This window comes from Oryctolagus cuniculus, chromosome 5 (genome assembly GCF_051225735.1).
Source record: "Oryctolagus cuniculus isolate XC-2025 breed Fujian yellow rabbit chromosome 5, ASM5122573v1, whole genome shotgun sequence".
Classification (NCBI taxonomy): Eukaryota; Metazoa; Chordata; class Mammalia; order Lagomorpha; family Leporidae; genus Oryctolagus; species Oryctolagus cuniculus.
This window is the reverse complement of record NC_142871.1, coordinates 102758380-102779606: the sequence shown is the minus strand read 5'-3', so window position 1 is coordinate 102779606 and position 21227 is coordinate 102758380. Positions and strand designations below refer to the sequence as shown.

Here is a 21227-nt window from a genome sequence, read left to right as displayed (position 1 = left end):
TCCACAACAAATATCTATCACTCAAAAACACTGCTCCTTAAGATGTTGCCCTAACAAATATGAATAAAGCTCCTTCCCTGCTCCCTATTGATCTCTTCTCAAAGTTCAAGTGACTCCATGGTGATGGATGTAAATACAGCTCCTTAATCACTCCTACAGATTCTGAACCTAATTGTTTTCTTTTACCAGTCTCCCATTCCAAGAAATTGATGAGTGTGATACTTTCTCTCTCTCTCATTGTCGTGGTCACGTGTGCCATTTTATGTGATTAGTTGTGACTGAATGTGTCTTTAATTTATTCAAGTACAATTTAGACTCACTAAGGAGAGTTCCACTTCTATGTTTTGTTTTTGTGCCTTGCATTTTGTTCATGACTATAGCATTTTTTCTTGATGTGTTGACTTATCAACCACTAAAGGAGGTAGATGGGACACACAGGTTTTTGAAAGGGATTAATTCTAAAAACAAACCTGGTAGGAGGAATAAGTTCTGGTGTTCTGCGGTGCAACAAGGTGAATATAATTTAACTGTAATGCAATATGTCTCAGTATAGCTAAAAGAGAAGACTTTGTGATGACCATAAAGACATGATATATTTTTATGGTAATAGATATGCTAATTAACCTGAATTGATTATTACCCAGTATTTAGGTGAATTAAAACATCAACATTGTACATTATAAATACATACATATATTATGTGTCAATAAAAAATGTAGTTAACTTCCCAAAATAAAATAAATGCAGTCAACTTACTAAAATAACTTACAATTAGTAAAAGGTGAAAAAGTGATTCTTTGGGTCTTAGATTTTTCCAGAAATCCCATAATTGCCATAGAAAATTATGGGAAAAGTTTTTTAAGCATTTGTGATTAAAATATTTTTAGGGGCCAGTGCTATGTTGTAGCAGGTAAAGCTGCTGCCTGCCTGCAGTGTCAGCATCCATTGTGGACGCCTAGTCAAGTCCAAGCTATTCAACTTTCGATCCAGCTCTCTGCTGGTGTGCCTGGGAGGGCGTCGGAGGATGGCCAAAGTTCTTGAGGCCCTGCACCACCTGGAAGACCAGGAGGAAGCTCCTGCCTTCAGCCTGGCCCATCTCCAACCACTGTAGCCATTTGGGGAGTGAACTAGTGGGTGAAGGATCTCTCTCTCTCTCTCTCTCTCTCTCTCTCTCTCTGCTTCTCCCTTTATCTCGGTAACTTTGTCTTTCAATTAAAGTAAAAATACATCTTTTAAAAAATATATTTTTAATTTCTGTAGTATACTTTGGATGGTGAAACAAGAAATGTGACCAAGTGTCTGAAAGTTTAGCTTTGTCTTTCAAATGTTATAGGTTCATTCACTTATATAACTTGGCTTTCTAATGCATTTCTGCAACCTAGCTTATGGCTGTCATTCCAAGTAAAGTGAAAGGCAGCCAAATAACTTTCTATAAATATCTAAAAAGATAATTTAGGATGCCAGTCTACAGACTTGAAATACCTATACTTCCTGGAGCCACACATTGAAATCTTGAAGACACTAATTTCTAAAACATTTTAAAATTATGCTTTTTAATGTAAAAGCCCTTAAAATAGTAATTTTCTTTGATCAAAAAGTAATGATGATATCCTGATATATCTAAGTGGTATATCCAGACCAACAATTGCTTCCTTGTGTCATTATGAAATGGACATTTTCTTCAACCTGAATTATGAAAAAAATTAAGTTACTGATGAATTATAGGTAGTAGTTTATTATTGAAAGTAGTGACAAATCATATACTTAAGAACAAAACTTGCAAAAAATCACATTTTAAAAAATTATTTGGCACTTAGTTTTAAAATAAGGGAGGAATTTATTTCCAACCATGTAAAAATAAAAGTGTATGTTTCCCTGCTGGTAATTATTGTTGGGAGATGGGGTAGAAATCACCATTCATTTTATAATTAACTTAAATTAAAACATGCTGCATATTACCAGTAGGAGTAAACAATTTGGAAGACAAATAATTTTATAGAAGTCATCTAAATTTATCTTCTATTCTTATATTCAACTCTTTGCAAAATGTCTTTCATTCAGAAAGTATTAATGTATGTGTTATAAAAATACAATTTTTCCTGAAATTTTAAATCATACATGTTTCTTGGGTGTTGCTGCTTGAAGCATTTCAGAGGTGACTTATTCAAGTGGCTCTGTAAACACGCCTCTCTACTCCAATTAGAGCTGTTAGAACTTCAGTTTCTGAAGCAGTCGAGGTTCATGAGTACAGACATAGAGGGAATGGCAAACAAATAGGAAAAAAGAAACTCACATTTGTTGAAAATAAGTTATATATGAAATTAAAATTTTAAGGGCTAATTAACTGAATATGTGCCAAATTAAAAGTTTGCATACTTTCTTTGGAGAGTCTGACTAATTTTATAGCAAATCCTGAGACATTCTTTAAAAGCCCAAGTCTCTAATTTAATGGCTCGTTTATGCAGAGCAAAACTGTGAATTTCTAAGAGGGTTATCTGACTTGGGACCCATGGGGCTATAACTGCCTGGAAAATCAAGTCATACGAGATGAATTGACTGTTTTAGTGATGATCTTCTTTCTTTTGGATATGATTTTTGGATTTTTAGACTTGGAAACATTGAGATAACTAAATAATCATTAAATCTGGAGAAAATGGATATGAAAGAACTAATGGTAAGGATAGGAAGCTAATTTGTTTTATTTCTTGGTGCTGGTTTTATTATGGTTTGCCTTGATAGCATACAGGATTAGAATACTACTTATTTTCAAAATAATTTTTGTACCAAATTATGCATATTTATTATAGAAAACCTGGAAAATGTAGCCAAATTCAAAACATGAAATAAATAAAAACCATGCTCCCAAACAGAGCATAACCACTGGCAATATTTTAGTTTTGTGCCCTAAAAATACTTTTGTCTGCATAAACAATTTATTATATACAAAATAACGTGAACTCTTCCCTTAATATCTTCACCCTCTCTGAAACTGCAAATTTAGAGTCCTAAAACATGTGAGGCCCTGGGTAGAGGTGCTGTGAAGTAAAGATGCATTTTCCACTTCACATTCTGTGAGGATTAATTTTTTGAGTGAAAAACATTCATTGCTTTGTAATCCATGTCCAGCATGTTCTAAACCCACTAGGTACAAAATCCATCACTTGTCTATTTCAGTGAAGAACTTTTCAATATTTTTAAAGGATAATAGACTAGAACAAAGTATATTTTGATTAAACATTGAGTATAAACTGAAATTTTTACTTTACAATTTTTTGCAATCATTTTACAGAAGTAAACTGTGTTTTATGGGTTCATGACATGGTTTGATTTCATTTTTATTCCCCAAATATACACTTTTATTTGTATAAATTACTGTAAGAATATAATTTTTATAAGTGTATGGTCTTGCTATAGATATCATAATGTCACCTAATATAGTGTTAGAATTCCTCACTAAGACGGCAGTATTTATAATACATTTATTGTGTTGTCAACAGAGGAGTCTTAGTGACAGGCTCACACACTGGTGTCAACTTTGAGTTAGTAAGAAGGCAGTTCTTGCAGACAGCCCCATACCTAGTTTGGTAGTAGCCAATGTTTGGAATTGACTTCATTTCCTGAATTTTCATCTTGGACTTTAGTGCTCCGAGCAGGATGACTTTGGAAGTACTGCATCATCATCAGTAACAACTTATGCCGGTAAAATGTCTGCATATCTTCCAGCAAAGCAAGAACTTCAAGACTTGTGCCAGTGCATTCCAAACAAGGTATGTGCCCACTAAAGCCACTCCAGACAACCAGGCTTCTTGGCTGGTACACAGAATGTGTCTTGCCCTTCGGTGATTGTTGAATTCACTGCCTAAGCCACTCCATTTCTGAAGGTTAAAGAAAGAGATGGGAGGTAGGATTTCCTGCATTTTTATGTGGATGGCTCTAAGCCCAAATAAATTAGAATGAATAAAAAGATGAAGGGAGGAACCACCTGTACAACAGGCAAATATCGAGTACTTAACATGTGTCAAGAATAGGCTGCAGTTCTTGGAAATCAGTTGAAAAAACATACAAAAATACTTTCCATAGTATTTTCAACCAGCTGTCTCTCCTCTCAGTAGGTTGTTAGGGAGACTACTCCAAATAATTTGTTTGACCTGTGCCAGTATTGCCCCCTGGTCACTGTCTGGGCCCATGGACCCACATCAACTTCTTATAGATGATAATGGCAATCATAAGGACTGTGCTGAAAGTAGGCTGAGTGGCCTCATGGTTGAGGAAAGGAGAGCTTTCCCTAGTTCCTACAACAGAGTACTCTCTAGCACTCTGTGACTTAATGTGCCCTTAGCCTTGACCCATCCACTTTTACTTCCTTCCTTCCTGGATCATGGAGATCTGAGTGGGTGAAAGTTTAGAGGAAATTCTCATATATTCTGGTGGCCATCATTTCATGTTAAGTACCTGAAGGAGATGATTCCAAATGGTGTTGGAGCCTCAGGAACAATGGGAAAAAGGCATTCAGATGGAGATGAGCATCAGTTCAAAGAAGAGCCAAACTTTAGCTTTACTATTTCCAGCTTCATATTTATGTTAGTGCTTTGTATTAGTGCAACAGAATGTTTTCTCATATAGAAATTCATTTTTTTTTTTTGCTCAGGGAGAAGCAGGATTACCTGGAGTTCCAGGCTCACCTGGACAGAAAGGGAACAAAGGCGAGCCGGTAAGACCACCAAATACTGTTGGGATGAGAGGGGTTTATTCAAAAGTGACTTTAAAACTGTGTCCATCTGGCTTCCTATGTTCCATGCAAATGCACATTTTTGTGAAAGGATGTCAAGGACAATATTGAAATGCTGAAAACTGAAATAAGGAATACTACATTAATATTCAGTGCTGCTTCTGAAATCATTTTAGAAGATTGACATGAAATTTGAAAAGATCTGGAAATGCTGCTCTTCATACCTAGAAGTACTAATAAATGCTGATGAACTCTTGTTTCTCTTGCTGCCAGAATGTAACCCATGAGTTTTCTTTAGCTCACTACCCTTTATTTGTTTACTTATTTTTAAATTTTTATTAATATAAGGAAAATACATTTCATATATTTCATAGGTACAATTCTAAGAAGATAAACATGCTTCCCTCCCTCCTCTTCTCCCTCTCTCAATCCCTTTCCTTCCATCCTTTTTAATTTTTTGCAAAAATATAATTTCAATCCCATCAATAATCACAGCCTTAATGTAACACTAACCCGAATATTCAACAAGTAAAAACTAGAAAGATGGTTCCATAGGATTATAAACAATGACTAAAAACAACAATCAAATCACAACATATCCATTTCATTCCTATATAATTTTTTGTTCTATATTAACTACCACATATCTGGGAAAACAGATGATATCTGTGTTTGGGGGACTAGCTTATTTCACTAAGCATAATGGTTTTCAGTTGCATCCATTACGTTGCAAGATAGGCTTTCATTCTTTTTTACAGCTGAGTAGTAGTCCATAGTGTATATATACCACATTCTCTATGCAGTCATCATTTGGTGGAAATCTGGGTTGATTCCATATCTTAGATATTGTAAATTGAGCTGCAATAAACATGTGAGTATAGACAATATGCTGATTTCATTTCATATGGGTTAATCCCTAAGAGTTGTGTGGCTGAATCATATGGTAGATCTATTTTCAGTTTTCTGAGGAATCCCCTACTGTATTCCAAAGTGGTTGCAGTATTTTATATTACCAAAAATAGTGTATTGGGGTTCCCTTTTCCCCACATCCTTGCTGGCATTTGTTGTTTGTTGATTTGTGATGATAGGCATTCTAAATGGGAAGAAGTGAAACCTCATTGTGGTTTTTCTTTGCATTTCCCTGATATCTAGTGATCCTGAGCATTTCTTTATGTTTGGTCATTTGGATTTCATCCTTTGAAAAATGCCTGTTCATGTCCTTTGCCTATTTCATAATTGGATACTTGTTTTGTTGTTGAATTTGAGTTCTTTGTAAATCCTGTATATTAGTCCTTTATCAGTTTATATTAGTCCTTTATACCTTCTCTGTGTCTCTTGAGATAATCATGAGATCTTATTCTTCAATTTAATGTGATGTATCAATTTACTGATTTTCATATGTTAAACCATCCCTGCATACCACAGATTTATTCTTCCTGGTCCAGGTGAATGAGTTGATGTGTGATTGGATTAGATTAGCTAGTATTTTGTTGAGGATTTTTGCTGTTCATTAGGGATATTGATCTATAGTTCTTTTTTTTTTTTTGTTTTATCTTTGTCTGGTTTTGGAATTAAGCTGATGCTGGCCTCATAGTTTGAAAAGAATTGAAGCTAATTCTTTAAAAACTTAGTAGAATTCAGCAATAAAGCAATCTGGTCCTGGGCTTTTCTTTTTTGGGAGGGTCTTTATTATTGATTCAGTCTCCCTTTTAGTTATTAGTCTATTTAGGTTCTCCATGGCTTTATGACTCAGTTTTGGTGGATTTTATGTATCCAGAAATCTATCCAATTCTCTGAGATTTTCAAATTTGTAGGCATATAGCTGTTTGTAGTAATTCCTGATGATTCTTTTTATTTCTGTGGCCTCTGTTGTAGTATTTCCTTTTTCATCTCTGATGCTGTTAATTTGGATATTCCCTCCACCTCCCCACTCTTTTGGTCTGTTGGGCCAGTGATCTATCAATTTTGTTTATTTTTTCAAAAAACCAGGTCTTCTTTGCACTGATATTTTGTATCTCTTTGTTTCAAATTTGTTTATTCTTTAATTATTTCCTTCCTCCTCTAATTTTGGGTTTAGTTTGTTCTTGTTTTCTGAATTCCTTGAGATATATTCTTAGACCAATTATTTGATGCCTCTCCAATATCTTGATGTAGGTGCTAATTGCTATAAAGTTTCCTTTTACACTGTTTTGCTGTATCATAAGTTTTTATATGTTGGGTAGGCATCTTCATTCATTTCTAAGAGTTTTTTATTTCCCTTTTGATTTCTTCTATCATTCATTCAAAGACATGTTGTTTAGTGTCCATGTGTTTGCATATTTTCTGGAGTTTTTCATGTTTTAATTTCCAGCTTCATTTCATTGTGGCCAGGAAATGTACATGGAATGATTTCAGTTTGTTTGAATTTGTTGAGGCTTGCTTTGTGGTCTAGCATATGGTCTATCCTAGAGAAAGTTTCATGCATTGATGAAAAGAATATATTCTACAGCTGTGGTATGAAATGTTCTATAGATTTCAGTTAGGTCCATTTGGTCCATCATGTGGATTATCTCTGTTGTTTATTTTTATTTTTTAATTTTTATTAACATAGGACAGATTTCATGCATTTTATATGTACAGCTCTAAAAAGATAACCATGCTTGCCTTTTTCTCCCAACTTCTCCCAATCTGTTGTTTCTTTGTTGCTTTTTGGTCTGGTTGATTAAAGTGGGATATTGAAGTCCCCTCATTCTTACTGTATTGGAGCCTATGTCTTCCTTTCAATCCATTAGCATTTGTTTTACATAGCCAGTAGCCCTGGCATTGCTATGTAAACATTTATTATAGTTTTATCTTTCTGTTGAATCGCACCCTTGGTCATTAAGTAATACCCTTCTTTGTCTCTGTTAACAGTTTTTGTATTGAAGTCTATTTTGCCTTATATTAGTTTGGCTACTCCTGCTCCTTTCTCTTTCCATCCGTTTGGGATATCTTTTTCCAATACCTTCACTTTCGGTCTGTGTGTATATCTTTGTTGGTGAGGTGTGTTTCTTGTAGGCATGAGTTTCTTGCTGGCATAGGTCTTATTTTTTTAGTGTGTTTAGTATGTAACTTTAATGGGAGAATTTAGGCCATTTACATTCATGGATATTATTGATAAGTAACAATTTGGTCCTGCCATTTTTCCATAAATATTCCTATTGTTTGCTTTGGATTTCCTTTGTACTTTACTAAGGGATGTTCAGCTTTCACATTCTTCATAATTATGACTTTCATTCTCTGTTTCTGTGTCTAGCACATTCTTTTTTTAAAAAAGGTTGTATTATTTATTTGAGAGGCAGAGTTACAGATGGAGAGAGAAAGTGAGAGAGCGAGAGAGCGCACGTGCTTCCAGCTGCTGGTTCACTCCCCAAATGACCAAAATGGCTGGAGCTGGGCTGATCCAAAGCCAGGAGCCAGGAGCTTTATCCGGGTCCCCCAGACGGGTTCAGGGGCCCAAGCATTTGGGCCATCTTCCAGTGCTTTCCCAAGCTGTAGTAGAGAGCTGGATCAGAAGTGGAGCAGGTGAGGCTCAAACCAGCACCCATATGGGATGCAGGTACTGGAGTTGGAGGCTTTACCTGCTAAGCCACAGCACCAGCCCCACACATGGTATCAGAAAGCAGCAGGAACCGAGAAGGAAACACCCATCCTTGGTGAGGTGGCCTTGTTGGTCTTTTGCAGCCCAAGTGCCTTTATCAAGGCCAAAGATTGGACTTGGTGTAGCACATTCTAAAGTATTATTTGTAAGGCTGGACGAGTGGTGACAAATTCTTTCAATTTCTATTTTCTTTGGAAGGCCTTTATTTCATCTCCCTTTATAAATTAGAGCTTTTCTGGGTATAATATTATGTCTGGACATTTTTTTGTTCTTTGAGGGCTTGGGTTATATCTCTCCTTTCTCTCCTCTGCTATAGGGTTTCTGATCAGCTTTCAGTCTAATTGGAGATTCTTTGAAGTTAATCTAACATTTCTCTCATGCACATTTGAGAATCTGTATGTTACACTATTGAAAGTTTGACTATAATCTGTAATATTCAAGATCTTTTCTGATCATGTCTTTAGGAGTTCTATGTGCTCCCTGTACTTGAATGTCTTTCTCCAAATTATGGAAGTTTTCTGCTATTATTTCACTGAATAGTTCTTCTAATCCATTCCATCTTTCTACAACTTCAGGATAAGATACGGTATGTTTGGTCATTTGAAAGAATCTCCTAAATCTCAAACACTATTTTTTGTTTTCTTTTCTAATTTCTTTTTTTGTATGTTTCCAAAGTTTTGTCTTATAGTTTGGATGTTCGTTCTTCTGCATCACCAAGCCTACTGTTAAAGCTTTCCCCTGTATTTTTCATTTAACAGATTGAATTCTTCATTTCTAATATTTCAGTTGAATTTCAGTATCTCTGTCTCCCAGCAGAATTTTCACCCATGTCATGCATGAATTTATTTAATTCATATATTTGCTTCTCAGTGTTTTTGAGTCATTATTTTGAATTCTTTTTTGGGCATTTCATCAATCTGTTCATCTTCAAATTCTAATATTGAAGTGTTGAGCCCCTTGTGGAGAGTCATATTGTCTTCCTGTTCATGCTCTTTGTTTTTCTGCATTTATTTTTAGGCATTTGTGGACATAATTGTTGGATTTCTCCTCTGAGGGCTTTTATCTTTGAAATATGCCCCTGTGGCTTAGTGGAATATCTGATCCTTCAGTGTATATCAGAGGGATGTGCTGGGTTGGGCCAAGGAACTCTGGTCAGTGTTCAAGGATGTGGCATGTGTCCAGGGTGACACCCAAATTGGGTATGGTAGATCTCTATGATCAGCAGGGGGAGGATATGATTTTATCAGCTGATGTGATCACAGCATCAGCCCTTACCTGCCAAAGTGAACTGGCTACCCAGATTGACCCCACAGTGCCGAGGCACCTCACCCACACTGGCTCATGAACCACACAGAGGATCTGTGTGCTACTTGGAGTAAGTGTGGAACCCTTAGCCTCTGAGGCCAGATGCAGTGCTTGCCCAAATACCCAGACACACCCCATCACACAGTATTGCACAGTCACAGAATTTCCACTGTCAGAGGGAGCAGATCTCTCACAATCAGAGGGAGTAGGGGATCCACTTAGCCCTGCAAGCCTCCCTGGTCCCTGAAAAGAGCCTGCTGCCTAACTGATAGATTGGTTGGTGTTCTGCTTTGGCAAGTTGGGTCCAGGTACCTTGATTGAGTGAGGGGGGTAGTGCTTCACTGGCCTTAAGTGGGTATCCTGTCCTGCCAACCCTCCAGGGCAGAATCAGATTCAGTGGGGACCACATATTTATCCCTTTAATAAAATACTCCCCCCATCACACATGGTTGCAACAACCTCTACCCACCTTATTAAGATAATGTTTCTTCCTAGCTGGTTGCTGGGTGCATTGCCTCAATAAAATGTTGTCCCCTCTAGCCACTGGTTGTGGGAGTTGTTGGTGGTATCCTGTTTGCTACAATGTGATTGTACCTTCCACTACTGCTTCATGATGTCTCTCTTCTTTTTTTAGAACTTCCAACTGTTCCCCAAGAATGCAGTTCCTCTCCTTTTCTTCTTTTAATTCCTGTTGTTAAAGTCAGCACATCCTTTCCATATTCAACCATATTGGATCTCGGTACCCTTTATGTAGATAGCCAACCTTTGTTGTATATCTTCTTTCAGGTGTGTTACTGGATACTGTAGGGAATATCAAGAAGAGGATGCATTTCTGTTCTCAAGAATTTTACATATACAGTGAGATAGAGAGATGTTATAAGGTGGTACATGTTAGGTGCTAGGTAGTAGTTGGATCTGTCTTGAGAGATGTCCTCCTCTAAGAGTTAATGGAGTAGACTGCAAGTGGACTGTAATTCTAGGCAGAATTCCATGCATAAAGATTTGTCTTTTCCCTTCTTCCTGCTTCAAACTCACCTATAATGTGTTCATTTAAAAAAATCTTTTATTTATTTGGAAGGCATATGGAGATAAGAAGGGAGAGGGAGGAGGAGGAGAAGCGAGGGAAAGGGAAGATCCTCCACCTGCTGGTTCACTTCCGAAATGGCCACAATGGCCAGGTTTGGTCCAGGCCAAAGCCAGGAGCCAGAAATTCTATCCAAGTCTCCCATGAAGGTGCCAGGAGTCCAAGAACGCGGGACATCTTCCATTGCATTTCCAGGCACATTTTCAGGGAGTTGGATCAGAAGTGGAACAGCCAGAACTTGAACCACTGCTTAGATGGCATGCAGGTATCACAGGTATCAGCTTAACATCCTGTGCCACAAAACAGCCCCTGTTACCCACTTTGTATTTATTTCTTTGGTAGCCAATGAGGTAATAAATTTTTATTTTTTGCCAGGCAGAGTTAGACAGTGAGAGCGAGACAGAGAGAGAGTTATAGACAGTGAGAGAGAGAGAGAGAGAAAGGTCTTCCTTCCGTTGGTTCACTCCCCTAATGGCTGCTACAGCCGGCACTGCATGGATCTGAAGCCAAGAGCCCAGTACTTCCTCCCAGTCTCCCATGTGGGTGCAGGGGCCCAAGCACTTGGACCATCCTCCACTGCTCTTCCAGGCCATACCAGAGAGCTGGACTGGAAGAGGAGCAACTGGGACCAGTACCCGGTGCCCCAGCCGGGACTAGAACCCCAGGGTGCCAGTGCCGCAGGTGGAGGATTAGCCAAGTGAGCCACGGCGCCAGCCTGAAGTAATAAATTTGTAATAGGGCTAGGAGTTGTTGATTTTTGTTGTAGGTGGTGTTGCTACTATCTTTTCTGAGGTGAAACAGATTTTAACTCATGCCTTAATTTGGAACTTTGTCATTCTGAAGTGTTTATGTCATCTATTTGGACTTTTTTGAAGAATGGGAGACTAACGTTTGAGAGATGACTGATTCCTTAAAACTTCTACAAGGCTACAATCATCTGACTCCCAAAGGAATGTGTCTGCCCATTGTTCCCTGGTGTATCTCTGGCACCCCAGCAGGTGCTTGAAAAGAGATTTTTGAGAAGGGATAAAGTGTCTGTTGTTGCCATTTATGGAACAATCCTTGGGGGTAACTTTGTTTTCGGTATCATTATAATATTTGAAATAATTGAAAAATGTATAGTCCTAGAGATTACTTGAATGAAACTGCACATATAAATCAATATAGAAATAATGAGTGTTTATTTAAGGCTTACCACATGTTGGACACTAAGAAGGGTGATCTGGGTATTTGATCTGATCATTGTGGTAGCTCTGCATGTTGTTGGTATCAGTTTACAGATGGGGAATTTGTGATTTAGGGGGTGAAATCATTGCCCAAGGCCAGGTAGCTTGTGGCCAAGTTGGGTTCTGAATGTAGGCCAGTCCTCCTTAGTATTCATTTTTTACGTAGTGCCAATTTTGAAGTCTCCTCTATATTATAAAAGCACTTCAACATTTTTTGTGTTTGTATTATTTTATCCTAAAGACCTCATGAAAAATGTCACTGTTTTTATCCTCATTTTATAGCTGAGAGAATACCATGTACATAAGACAATGTTCCCAAGGCAGCATAATTAAGAAGACTTATGGAGTAGATCTCCAGATTAATTTTGACTCTTTTCTGGTTAGTAGTGTGAACTTGGCCGAGCCACCAGTGTCCCCAGGTTATCTGTATGTGAGATATATCATCTGTCTGTTCTGCCTACATCAGAAGGTGACACCAAAGTGCTTGGAAAGGCATACGTGACTTAAATATCAGAGATTGTAATATGATATACCTGCAGACACAGATTTCTTAACTTGAATTTCCAGTTCTTTGGTTTGCTAATTCCATATTCAGGGTCACTGGCAAAGGGAGAAATTTTACGTGGTGGTTTTAGAATGATAAAATACTTCCAAAGACATTTATCCCTTAAAAAAAGTCTTTGTGTCAGAAGAATGATTTTATTTGTATAATCATTAAGAATCATTGTATCAGCTTTAAATATTTCAAAAGATTAAATACTGAACCACTCTTGTTGGAGCCTTTACCCTTTAAACACAAATTTCCCCTCTATTCACTTTAATCATAAAGAGGTGTATCCTACTTTAATATCTGAATATTCATTTTATTATCTTTATTTGTCAGCAACTATTTATTGAGTTCCTACTAAGTTAGACTATAAAGAACTCATACTAGAATTGGAACTACTGCAGTATCCAAAAGCACACAGCTTGTCCTGAGTTTATGATCTTGAGAGAATTTGTTTAGGGAGCATTCCTTTATTTTTATAGAGATGAAAAACAATAGAAAGGAACAAGAAGGGGTTTGGCATCGTGACACAGGGTTAAAGCAACTATGTCATCTCATATTGATGCATTCCAGTTTGATTCCTATCTCTTATGCTTCCAATCCAGCTCCCTGCTTATGCACTTGGGAAGGTAGTAGATGATGACCCAAGTTCTTGTGCCCCTGCCACTTTTGTGAGAGACCCTGCCTTTGTGACTATTTGGAGAATGAACCAGCAGACAGAAGGTCTCTCCCACTGTCTCTACATCTAACCATTGTTACTCTGCCTTTCAAAATAAATAAGTAAATGAATATGTAAATAAATATTTTAGTGAAGATCTAGGAGGGAAGTAATAAAAATTATATTAGCAAATTTATTGCAAGACAACTCTCTAAAATCTATCACACAAAAATGTATCTTAAAGTCATAATGCATTAGATGACTTCCTACATATGATGTTTTTAAAATACTGACATTTGCTTTAAGTTCAAGGATAGACAAAAAAACTTATGATGGCAAAAAACTTTAGTGGGAGGGAAAAAACAAATTGAAATTTTCAGATAAAGAAAATAATCAAGGGGCTGGTGTTGTGGCATAGTGGGTTAAGCCACAGCTTGGGACATCAGCATCCCGTATTAGAGCACCAGTTCAAATCCTGGCTGCTCTGCTTCCAAACCAGCTCCCTGTTAACGTTCTTGGGAAGGCAGCAGATGATGACTTGAGTACTTGGTTTCCTGCTACCCATATGGGAAACCCAGAAGGAGTTCCTGGCTCTTGGCTTTGGCCTGGTTCAACCCCAAGTGTTATGACCATATGGAAAGTAACACAACAGATATCTGTCTCTCTCCCTGTCTCTCTGTTATTCTACTCTACCTTTTGAATGAATGAATGAAAAAATAAACCTTTGTTAAAGAAAAGTATGTTTTTTACCTTTTCAACACATGAACCAGCATTTAATTATGCCAGCACAACCCTTGTTTTATAGAAAAGACTTCAGATGATTATCCATGAATCCTTTCACTTTTCCTGCTACTTGTAATAAACATGGATATGGTGCTTTATTTGTAAGGAGTTTATGTTGACTTCCTATTGTCCTATGTGAACCTGCAACTTTAATATGAAAAAGGGGGTCTTGGAGTTGGCGCTGTGGTGCAGTAGGTTAATCCTCCATCTGCAGTGCTGGCATCCAGATGGAGCCAGTTCTAGTCCCAGCTGCTCCACTTCCAGTCCAGCTCTCTGCTATGGCCTGGGAAAGCAGTAGAGGATGGCCGAATACCTTGGGCCCCTGCACCCAAGTGGGATACCAGGAAGGAGCTCCTGGCTTCAGATCAGCGCAGCTCTGGCCTTTGCGGCCATTTGGGGAGTGAACGAACAGAAGGAAGACCTTTCTCTCTGTCTCTCTCACTTGCTGTCTGTAACTCTAACTCTCAAATAAAATAAATAAAATATTTTTTTAAAAAGGGGGGATCTTAATGCTTTGATTCTGACATAATTTTCATTATTGAGGCAGGTCTACAAAACAATGACTGTATAAACTTGAAGATTAAAAGTCATTTAGCTCTAAGGCATATTGACTAGTTTATTTTGTGAAATGTTAAAAGTGAGTTGTTACTAATAACACCAGATGTTGTTCTGAAGGTTTTCTTTTTGATCTGTAAGCCCAAAAGGAATATTTAGGGGAGGTAGGACAGTATATTGGAAAGAGTACCACCTGGGAGCCTAAATCATTTAGAATGAATCCCTGTCTACCTTTTATTTGTTTTGGAAATTACCTTTCTTTATTGACTTACATTTTGGTGTATATATTTGGACAGTAATGGATTGCTGAAACAGAGCTATTTATACTCCTTTCGCTCCCTCCCTGCACCGCATAGATTTTTTTTTTCCCTCTGTACATCATCTTTTCCCTTATTTTTTAAATTTTAATTTTCTTATTAATGCTGTTAAAACTAATTAAAACTAAAATGTGATTTGTAGATACAAATCTAAGAACATAATAATATTCACTTCTTCCCTCCTTCCTTCTTCCTCCCTCCAACAATCCTTCCTTCTCCCTTTCATTCTTTTTTGTTAGTTTGAGACATTTTTAAAATTTACATTACAGTAAAAAGACTTAATACTTCACCAAATAAGTTTAGCAAGATATCTCCACACTGTTTTCCATAGTAGCTGCACCAATTTACATTACCACCAGCAGTGGTCCACATCCTTGACAGCATTTGCTATTCTCTGTGTTTTAGATTTTAGCCATTATTACAGGGGTAAGGGAATACCTCATTGTGGTTTTGATTTACATTTCCCTGATGGCTAGTTATGCTGAAGATTTTTTTAATATATTTGTTGGCCATTTGTGTTTCTTCTTTTGAGAACTGTCTATTGAAGTTCTTGGCCCATTTCTCAGCTGGATTGGTTATTTAGTTTTTTTTTAATTTTTTATTTTACTTAAGTTATGCAAGTTTTATATATTTATACCACTATAGAACATAGTTGCACTTCCCCCCCTCAACCTCCCTCCAACCCACACTCCAAATCTTTCTCCCTCTCCCTCTGATTCCTACTCTTAATTTTTACAGTGCTCTTTTTTAGTACTCTTAATGATCATATAGTTAATGCTAGCAAAAGTAAAACACTTCAACAAATAATATAAAGAGAAAATTAAAAAAAAACTGTTCTTCAACAAAAGAGACAAGGGCTATAAACCATCTTTGATTCTCAGAATGTCTATTTCACTTCATTACATTATATTTTGGGTTCTCGATTTATTACCACTGATCCAGGAAAACATATCTGACTTTTTGGTACTGGCTTATTTCACTAAATATTATGGTTTCCAGTTGCAACTATCTTGTTGCTAAATACAGGATTTCATTTTTTTATAGCTGAGTAGTATTCTGTAGTGTATATATACCATAATTCCTTTATCCTGTCATCAGTTGATGGACATCTGGATTGATTTAGTGAATTGTGCTGCAGTGAACATGGGGGTACAGATAACTCTTCCATATACTGATTTCTTTTGGTTTGGGTAAATTCCTGGGAGTGGAATGGCTGGATCATATGGTAGGTGTATATTCGGGTTTCTGAGGTGTCTCCATACTATCTTCCACAGTGGTTGCACCAGTTTACATTCCTACCAACAGTGTACCAGGGTAATTTTTTTTCCCACGTCATTGCCAGCAGCATTTGTCATTGGTTGATTTCTGTATGTGAAACATTCTAACTGGAGTGAGGTGAAACCTCATTATGGTTTTGATTTGCAATTCCCTGATGGCTAGTTCTTTTGAGCATTTTCTCAAGTGTCTATTGGCCATTTGAATTTCCTCTCTTGAAAAATGCCTGTTCAAGTCCTTTGCCCATTTATTAACTAGAGTATTTGTTGTTCGATTTCTTGAGCACTTTATAGATTCTGGATATTAGCTGTTTATCAGTTGCAGAGTTTGCAAATATATTCTCACATTCTGTTGGTTACCTCTTTGCTGAGTGTTCCATTTGCTTTGCAGAAGTTTCTCAGCTTGATGTAATCCCATTTGTCAATTTTGGCTTTTATTGCCTGTGCTTCTGGGGTCTTTTCCAAGAAGTCTTTTCCTATGCCAATGTCTTGCATAGTTACCCCAATGTTCTATAGTAATTTGATGGTATTGGGTCATAGATTGAAGTATTTGATCCAGTTTCAGTGGATTTTTTGTGTAAGCGGTCTAGTTTCATACTCCTACACATGGAGATCCAGTTTTCCCAGCACCATTAGTTAGACTGTCCTCACTCCAGGAATTTATTCTAGCTCATTTTTCAGATTAGTTGGTTGTGGATGCATGGATTGATTTCTGGATTTTTATTCTGTTCCATTGGTCTAAAAGTCTGTTTTTGTGCCAATACCAGGCTGTTTTGATATAACTGCCCTCTAGTATGTCTTGAAATCAGGTTATTGTGATGCCTCTGGCATTGTTTTGTTGTATAAGATTGCTTTACCTATTTGAGGTCTCTTGTGTTTCCATATAAATTCTAGCATCATTTTTCTAGATCTGCAAAGAATGTTGCTGGTATTTTGATTGGTGTTATATTGAATCTGTAAATTACTTTTGGTAGTATGGACATTTTGATGATGTTGATTCTTTTTCCATTTTTTTTAGTGTCTTCTATTTCTTTGGTGTTTTGTTATTTCCATCTTAGAGATCATTGAAATTCTTGGTTAAATTTATTCCAAGGTATTTGATTCTTTTTGGAGCTATTGTGAATGAGACTGATCTTAAAAGTTCTTTCTTAGCCATGACCTATGTGTGTATACAAAGACTATTGATTTTTGTGTGCTAATTTTATATTCTGCACTTTACCATACTCTTCTATGAGTTCCAATAGTGTTTCATTGGAGTTTTTGGGATCCCCTAATAAAGTATCATGTCATTGCAAATAGGGATAGTTTGATTTCTTCCTTTCCAATTTGTATTCCTTTAATTTCTTTTTCTCGCCTAATGGCTCTGGCAAAAACATCTAGTACTATACTAACTAGCAATGGTGAGAGTGGGCATTGTTGTCTGGTTCTGGATCTTATGTGAATGTTTCTAGATTTTCCCTATTCAGTAGTATGCTGTCTGTGGGTTTGTTATAGATTGCCTTGATTGTGTTGAGTAATTTTCCTACTATACCAAATTTGCTTAAGATTTTCATCATGAAAGGATTTGTGTTTTATCAAATGCTTTATATACATCTATTTAAATAACCATATGTTTTTATTCTTCAGTTTGTTAATGTGATGCATCACATTGACTTGCAACTATACCTGCATTCCAGGGTAAATCCCACTTGGTCTGGGTGAATGATCTTTTTGATGTGTTCTTGGATTCAATTGGCTAATATTTTGTTGAGGATTTTTGCATCTGTGTTCATCACTGATACTGTTATATTGCTCCTGTTCTTTGTTGTATCTTTTTCTGGCTTAGGAATTAAAGTAATTCTGGTTTCATAGAAGGAGTTTGGGAGATTTCCATCCCTTTTATTGGTTTTGAATAGCTTCAGAAGGATTAGAATTCGTTCTTTCATTGTCTTATAGATTGTCAATGGAGAAACCAACTGGTCCTGGGCTTTTCTTACTGACTCAATTTCTATCTTGGTTATTGATCTGTTTAGGTTTTCTTCATGACTCAATTTTGAGGGATGCTATGTGCCTAGAAATCTGTCCATTTCTTCTAGGTTTCCCATTTTGTTGGCATACAGCTCTTTATAGTAAATCTTGATGATTGTATTTATTTTTAGGTATCTGTTGTTACTTTTCCTTTTTCATCCTGATTTTATGGGTTTCAGTCTTCTTCTTTTTTTTGTTGTTCCAATGGTATATCAACTTTATTTTTTCTGAAAACCAGTTCTTTAATTCATTGATTTCTTTTGTATTTTTGTTTCAATTTTATTTATTCACTAATTTTAATAATTTATTTCTTCCTATTAATTTTGAGTTTCATTTGTTTTTGTTTTTCTAGGTCCTTGATATGCATTGATGCATTGATAGCTCATTTATTTGCTGCATTTCAATTTCTTCATGTAGGCACTGATTGCTATAACCTTCCCTCTTAACACTGCTATTGCTGTATCTCATATTTTTTAAAGATTTATTTATTTGAAAGTCAGAGCTACAAAGAGGCAGAGAGAGAGAGAGAAATGTTGTCTGTCCAGTGGTTCACTCCTCCATAGGCCATATTGGCCAGAGCTGGGCCAATCTGAAGCCAGAAGCCTGGAGCTTCTTCTGGGTCTCCACACAGGTTGGGGCCCAAGGACTTGGGCCATCTTCCACTTCTTTCCCAGGCCATAACAGAGAGCTGGATTGAAAGTGGAGAAGCCAAGACCTGAACCAGCACCCATATGGCATGCAGGCACTGCAGGCAGCAGCTTTGCTCACTGTACCACCACGCCAAGCCCTCCCCTAAGTTTTGATATGATGTATTGTCATATTCATTTGTTTGCAGAAATTTTTTCATTACTATTTTAATTTCTTCTATGACCCACTGTTCATTCAGAAGCATGTTGTTCACTCTCCATGTATTTGCACATGATCTAGAGGCTCTTGAGTTGTTGAATTCCAGCTTTATTCCATTGTGGTCTGAGAAGATGCATGGTATGGTTTCAAATTTTGAATTTGCTGAGACTTGCTTTATGGCCTAGTACATGGTCTATCTTAGAAAAAGTTCCAGGCACCAATGAGAATAATGTATATTCAGCCACTGTGGAGTTAAAGGTTCTATAGATATCCATTAGGTCCATTTGGAATATAATGTTGATTAACTCTGTTGTTTCCTTGCTGATTTTCCATCTGATCTGTCCATTGCTGAAAGCGGGGTATTGAACTCCCCTATTACTATTGTATTGGAGTCCATGTCTCCCTCTAGATCTATTAACATTTCTTTTAAATACCCAGGTGCTCTGTAATTGTGTGCATATACTTTTATTATAGTCATATCTTCCTGTTGAATTGATCCCTTAATCATTACATAGTGCTCTTCTTTGTCTCTTTTAACAGTTTTTATGTTAAAGTCTATTTTGTCTGATATTGGGATGACAACTCCAGCTCTTTCTTGGTTTCTATTAGCATGGAATATCTTTTCCCATTCTTTCTCTTTCAGTTTGCATGTGTCTTTGTTGGTGAGTTGTGTTTCTTATAGATAAAAAATAGATGGGTCTTGTTTTTTAATCCATTCAGCCAGTCTATATCTTTTAACTGGAGAGTTGAGGCCATTTACACTCAAAGTGACTATTGAGAAGTAGCCACTTGGCCCTACCATTTTTGTATAATTATTCCTATTGTTTACTTTGGATATCTTTTGTACTTCTACTGTGGGATTGTCTGCCTTCTCATTCTTTCATAATGATGGCTATTTTTCTGTGTGTAGCTCATCTGTTAGCAACTTTTGTAAGGCTACATGAGTGGTTACAAATTATTTCAATTCCTGTTTGTTATGGAAAGTCTTTATTTCACCATCATTAGTAAATGAGAGCTTTGTACGGTGCAGTATTCTAGGTTGACAGTTTTTTTTTTTTTTTCCCAAGACTTGGAGTATATCTTTCCAGTCCCTTCTAGCTTGTAGGGTTTCTTTTTTTATAGAAAACTTTTATTTAATAATTATAAATTTCAAAAGTGCAACTTTTGGAGTATAGTGGTTCTTCCCCCCATAACCACCCTCTTACCCGCAAACCATCCCATCTCCTACTCTCTCTCTCATTCCATACTTCATCAAGATTCATTTTTAATTATATATAGTAGATCAACTATATACTAAGTAAAGATTTCAATAGTTTGCACCCACACAGACACACAAAGTATAAAGTACTGTTTGAAGACTAGTTTTACCATTAATTCTCATAGTACAACTCATTATGTACAGAGGTCCTACATGAAGAGCAAGTGCACAGTGAATCCTGTTGTTGATTTAACAATTGACATTCTTATTTATGTCCGTGATCAGCCGAGGCTCTTGTCATGAGCTGCCAAGACTATGGAAGCCTCTTGAGTTCCCTACCTCCGATCTTGTTTAGACAAGGCCATAGTCAAAGTGTAAATTCTCTCCTCCCTTCAGAGAAAGGTACCTTCTTCTTTGATGGCCCCTTCTTCCCACTGGGATCTCATTTGGAAATTCTTCATGTAGGTCATTTTTTTCCACAGTGTCTTGGCTTTCCATGCCTGAAATGATCTCATGGGCTTTTTAGCCAGATTGAATGCCTTAAGGGCTGATTCTGAGGCCAGAGTCCAACACTGATTTTAAGTTTTTTTTTTTTCCTGCTCTGAATGAAAAATTTGCAAAGATTTATCTTCTCATTATTCTTTCTTCTGCATTACCAAGTCTGTTGTTAAGGCTTTCCACCACTTTTTAAAATGTGATCTATTGAGTTCTTCATTTTTAATATTTTGATTTCTCTTTAAAAATCTCAATTTCATGGGAACAATTTTCATGTTATGTATGTTTTTTTCAGCTTGTGGATTTGCTTTTGATTGCTTTTGTGTAATCCTATGATTAATTTTTTGAATTCCATTTCCAGCATTTCATCAATCTCTTCATCTTCACATTCTAATATTGAAATGTTGTTTTCCCCTGCGGGGTCATGTTGTCTTCCTTAATCTTGTTTCTTGAATTTCTGCACTCATTTTTAGGCATTTGTGTAGTTATTTTGTTATTTTTCCCTCTGATGGCCTTTATCTTTGAGCTGGTGCCTCTGTGGCTTAGTGGAACATCTGTGCTTTCAGTGAATACTGAGAGGTGTG

At 36.8% G+C, this 21227-nt stretch overlaps 1 protein-coding gene across 1 annotated transcript in view; it reads left to right on the top strand.

Annotated features, from left to right (window-relative positions):
* The window catches only part of COL19A1 (collagen type XIX alpha 1 chain), a 406965-nt gene that overhangs the window by 67664 nt on the left and 318074 nt on the right, over nt 1-21227 (top strand). Inside the window, exons 8-9 of the mRNA XM_051855528.3 lie at nt 3642-3767; nt 4649-4711. Of these exons, the coding sequence (XP_051711488.2) occupies nt 3642-3767; nt 4649-4711 (189 nt within the window). The remainder of the gene's footprint in view (nt 1-3641; nt 3768-4648; nt 4712-21227) is intronic.